The 4,575-nt window shown below is 36.0% G+C and overlaps 1 protein-coding gene across 1 annotated transcript in view; it reads left to right on the forward strand.

Moving 5' to 3' along the window:
• Positions 1-4,575, forward strand: part of LOC104493394 (dystonin-like) — a gene marked incomplete at its 5' end in the record, with an annotated part of 44,813 nt that overhangs the window by 425 nt on the left and 39,813 nt on the right. Inside the window, 4 exons of the mRNA XM_010136063.1 lie at positions 620-813; positions 3,060-3,222; positions 3,908-3,991; positions 4,083-4,190. Of these exons, the coding sequence (XP_010134365.1) occupies positions 620-813; positions 3,060-3,222; positions 3,908-3,991; positions 4,083-4,190 (549 nt within the window). The remainder of the gene's footprint in view (positions 1-619; positions 814-3,059; positions 3,223-3,907; positions 3,992-4,082; positions 4,191-4,575) is intronic.

Here is a 4,575-nt window from a genome sequence, read left to right on the forward strand (position 1 = left end):
ATGCCTGCTGTTAGAAAATGCCTTGAAGTATCTGAACTTCCAAGAGTGGCAGATGTTAATGCTGCAGTAAGACATATTTTTTTTTGTCTCTTCAAAATGTGACATATGCTTAAGGTAACATATATTGTTATATATAAATCTGGCCACAATAGCATTCGTGCTACTGCTATGCTGATCAGGATTTGCTAGGAGGTTTGGCAGGTATCTTTGAGAAAGGGTAAGATTGAAGTTCAGTGGGTTTTGTTTGCTGTATATATCTCATTTTTATATTGCAAACGACAAGTAATGCTTTTTGTGTTAAATAGAATGATTGGCATCTCTGGAATGATTTTTCTGAAAGCCATAGTTTGTAAGATAAGCATGTTAATTTGCTGTCTGTGCTTTGATCTATGTGCTGTGGGAGATGCTGTTACCTAGAGTTATTTTGCAGTTCTTACCTAATTAGTTGCTTCAGACCCATTTTAGTGCTCTTACAGTGTTTGAGCAAGCAGCAGTAAAATATTAATTTAAACATTTTTCATTTATTCATTTATACATTTTACTCATGTTAAAATACTGATTTATAAAATGGTGTAATAATTTAAGAGTTATTTACAGTTTATCATTTATCACATATTAGCAATGGAGATCTGAAGTAGATGAGAACAGACAAGTGTTCCATGCCTTGGAGGATGAACTTCAGAAGGCAAAGATGATCAGTGATCAGATGTTTAAAATGCACAAGGAACGTGATCTTGACTTTGACTGGCATAAAGAGAAAGTCGATCAGTTAGCAGAGAGGTGGCAAAACATTCATTCTCAAATTGAAAATAGGTTTGTATAACTTTTAATTATAACCTGTTCATGGTTTATGCTGGTTTTGTCTTTGCTGAGAAAAAATAATCAGAAATGAATGTTAAAATAGGTCAGCATAGTTTTCTGAACTGTTTGTGAAATGTACTAAGATCAAGGATTCTTACCTTTCCTGTGCTGTCGATGTCATTGTGTTACTTTTCCACAGAAAATGTTGGTGACTACTAAGCACCAAAAGATTAACAAAATAGAGAAACTTTATTCACTTGCAGCTTACTGAGACAAATAGAGATAAATTGTCTTTTTTCTTTCCAAAGAAAAGCCTGCAGAAATGGCTTGCAGTCCTGCGGAAATACCATCTGTTTCTTCACATAATTAGTTCTGACAGGCTAAACTAATGAGCAGATTCATCAGTTATGATTGGATTCACGTTAACTTGCTTTTAATGACTCAAGTTCTAAGTTTGGAAGTCCTTACCCTGCATTGACTTCTGTGGTAATTTTACCACAAGAACTCTTGGCAAAGTGTCAGTATTTTCTTTTGGTGTGCAACTGTTTTTGTGCAGCCTCAATATCCAGTTGAGGTGTTGCTCTAAATTCAGTTCTTCAGTATTACTGTCGTGATATTGGAGAATATTACTTAAATGCACATGCCTACACAGATACAGCAGAACACACCTACCTGTAATTCTGAAGGAGATGTCCATACGTGACAATCCTGGAAATACTTTTTTCCTTCAGTCTCTGTAGTTCCGTTTCAGAGAACGGCACTGAAGAGACTGAAGGAAAAAGTATGGGCAAAATTAAGGAAGTCTGTACTATACAGCCTGAATTTATTTCCTTTAAAGTCTACTTTAGTTTGTCAATGTAGATAACCTGAACAAGAGCATTAAAGATAGTGAGATAGTGTGGTTGATACAGAAATCCATAGAAGAACCTTTGACATTTTTGTCCTTTTCTAAGGGGTGAATGTCCATTCACGTGCAATGGTGCACCTGGATTACAAGTTATTCACTTGTAATTAACTAATTTAGTTATTTCTGTTTAACATTGCTGTAAATTAAAAGGCAGGTGGGCAAAAGCTGACCCATTTAAAGGCGACTGCGGAATGGCTAGCTAGATTTTTCATCATTTGATAGCGTGACATCATTTAAATGAGAAGACAGTAGTTTTATGAGGTACTGAAGTGTCCTGATTTCCTCAGAGGGCAAACACGAACCAGAGGTTCTCCTCACCGAACTGTATCCTGAATAGAATGTGCTGAAAAGTGACTGTAAACATATAGCGGCTTCTAGAGTAAATAGCACAGATTGTGGTAATTGCAGCATGGAGCTGTAAACAAGCTTTCTACAAATCTTTGCTCAGCTGCTTCCTAACAGCTTGACACTGGTGATCAGTATATGGAAAGTATGTACAAATATTGGCTGCACTTGCCATGATCCTTCCTCTTTTTCACGGTTATTAGCTTCAAAACATGGTTAAGTACAAAATCCGAGCAATACGGTTTCCTTTGCGTGCTCTTTTTCAGTTGTCTTTTGGCGCCTAGGAAACAACACTAGAGCGATTAAAAATATTCATTCCAAGTCAGTCTACATGAAGATGTTTATTAAGTATGTTTATCCTGCAGTGCTTATATGATCCTTGAAGTAACAGGATAAGGATCATGAAAGAAAAGCTGTTGGTGTTCTCATCAGTATTCTCGTCAGTATGGAAACCACTTTCAAGAAATACACAGCACTCTCTTTAAAAGAGGACTTACAGTATCAATTGCTTTTGTACATCAGAGTATTTAAAGGCTTTAGTCTTAGTCTAATGCTCGTTTTGTGGGAGGCACGGGGAGTATAGTGAACTACCACTTAACTCCAGCCCAGCACACTCCTCCTTGATTCACATGGGTCATTTGGAATACTCTCACATCTTATAACAGAATTAACTGCTGCTGCAGAGCCCTCCCTCTTGCTCAAGGTTTCCTGCACTTACAGAATTTCAAGCAGTTTAGCTCACTAATGAGGGATATTTGCAGAATTTCTTCTGTAGTAGGATCTCTCCTGGGTGTCATTTATGACAAATGAAAAGACTTCATTAAGCTGGGAATCTTGGTGTTTGAGAAGTTCATTTACTGTTTAGTTAGTATTATTTTAGTGTGATAGTAGCTATAGCAGAGCTAAGGCATCTGAAGCCTTTAAAACTGTATTTGCCTTAATGTGGTACTCTTAATCTTTAATATTCATCTTCTCCCCTTTGGCTTATCTTCTCAATTAAAATCAGGTTGCGTGACTTAGAAGGTATTAATAAATCTTTGAAGTATTACAAAGATACTTACAATTCTTTGGACACTTGGATTCAACAAGTGGAAGATAATCAGCGAAAGATTCAAGAAATCCATCCTGAAAATAGCAAAGCATTGGCTAAACAGCTGAACCAGCAAAAGGTATGAAAGGGATCTCATTGTAGGAAAGCACTGCTTTAATGAATGAATAATTGAAACTACAGTTTAACCCAGTGATATCAGTCTTATTTCTTGATATCAGGTGCTTATATCCCTCAGCCCGTACTGTAAAATTAGAAGTCATTACCCACATATGTGGGTTTATGTTTATAATGCAGCTAACATCAAATATATCGCTCGCTGTTGCCATTTTATTTTGTTTTGGCCCTCAAATCTGCAAGAAGAGCAAAACCTTAGAAAGTGCCTAAAATTCTGGTCTCTCCTTATCATGTCGTTTTTTTATTCAATGCTGCTTTTGTTATTTATAGATGTAGAAATATTTTCATTGAAACAGAGCTCAACTTAACAACTGTCTCCTGCAAGAAGGAAATGCAGCTTAAATAAAAGACAGAATAACAAACTATACACACAAAATGGTATATTTCTGACTTCTTTTTGAGTTCACTCACCAGCGAGCTATTAAACCTGGCAGGTTTTTTTCAGTACTTTTGTACTGCAAGTCTGACAATGCCTGGGACTTAGGCTTGAGCATATAATTACTTGTACACACATGGAAATGAGCGTATTGTGTAAATTTCATGAAGTTATGTAAAGTAGAAATGCTAATAATAATAGTACGTAATAAAAATAACTTTATAAGATGAAGATGTACGTTCATGCTTTACAGATGTTGGTTTCTGAGATTGAAATGAAACAAAGCAAAATAGATGAATGTCAGAAGTATTCAGAACAATACTCAGCTGCTGTCAAGGTAATAAACAATGTTATATTTACAGTCCTTTTTTCCCAGTATCAGTATCATGTGGAATGCCGGTAATTTTGTGTATTTTCTCTTTTTACAGGACTATGAGCTGCAGACTATGACCTACAGAGCTATGGTTGACTCCCAGCAAAAATCTCCAGTGAAGCGCCGAAGAATGCAAAGCTCATCAGACTTCATTATTCAAGAGGTAAATGAATTTCTTATGGCAGGAAAACATGTTTTTTTGAGTCTTTGCTTAAAGTAAACACAAGAGTGATATTTTGAATTTATTAATTATTAAATAGTATAACCCAAGCAAGTCTTTTCTCTTTAGCTATATGATGTGATACTCAGTTGGTTGTTATGCAATATTTAGATAAGGAGACAGTATATTGCTGTTGAAGAACATAAATCCCCTGAATTATGAAAAGCAATATGAGAAATGTATCTCAGTAAAACTGTTTAGAACTACCTCTTGGCTGGATCTTGATTACAGTAAGCGGGGGGGAGCTTTCATCTTGGCTATGGTGAAACCTAGCGGATCTGGATGCTTTGACAGATTCCTCATTTGAGCAGGAAAGATAAATCTCTTT

Source organism: Buceros rhinoceros, unplaced genomic scaffold (assembly GCF_000710305.1).
Source record: "Buceros rhinoceros silvestris isolate BGI_N320 unplaced genomic scaffold, ASM71030v1 scaffold26625, whole genome shotgun sequence".
Taxonomy (NCBI): Eukaryota; Metazoa; Chordata; class Aves; order Bucerotiformes; family Bucerotidae; genus Buceros; species Buceros rhinoceros.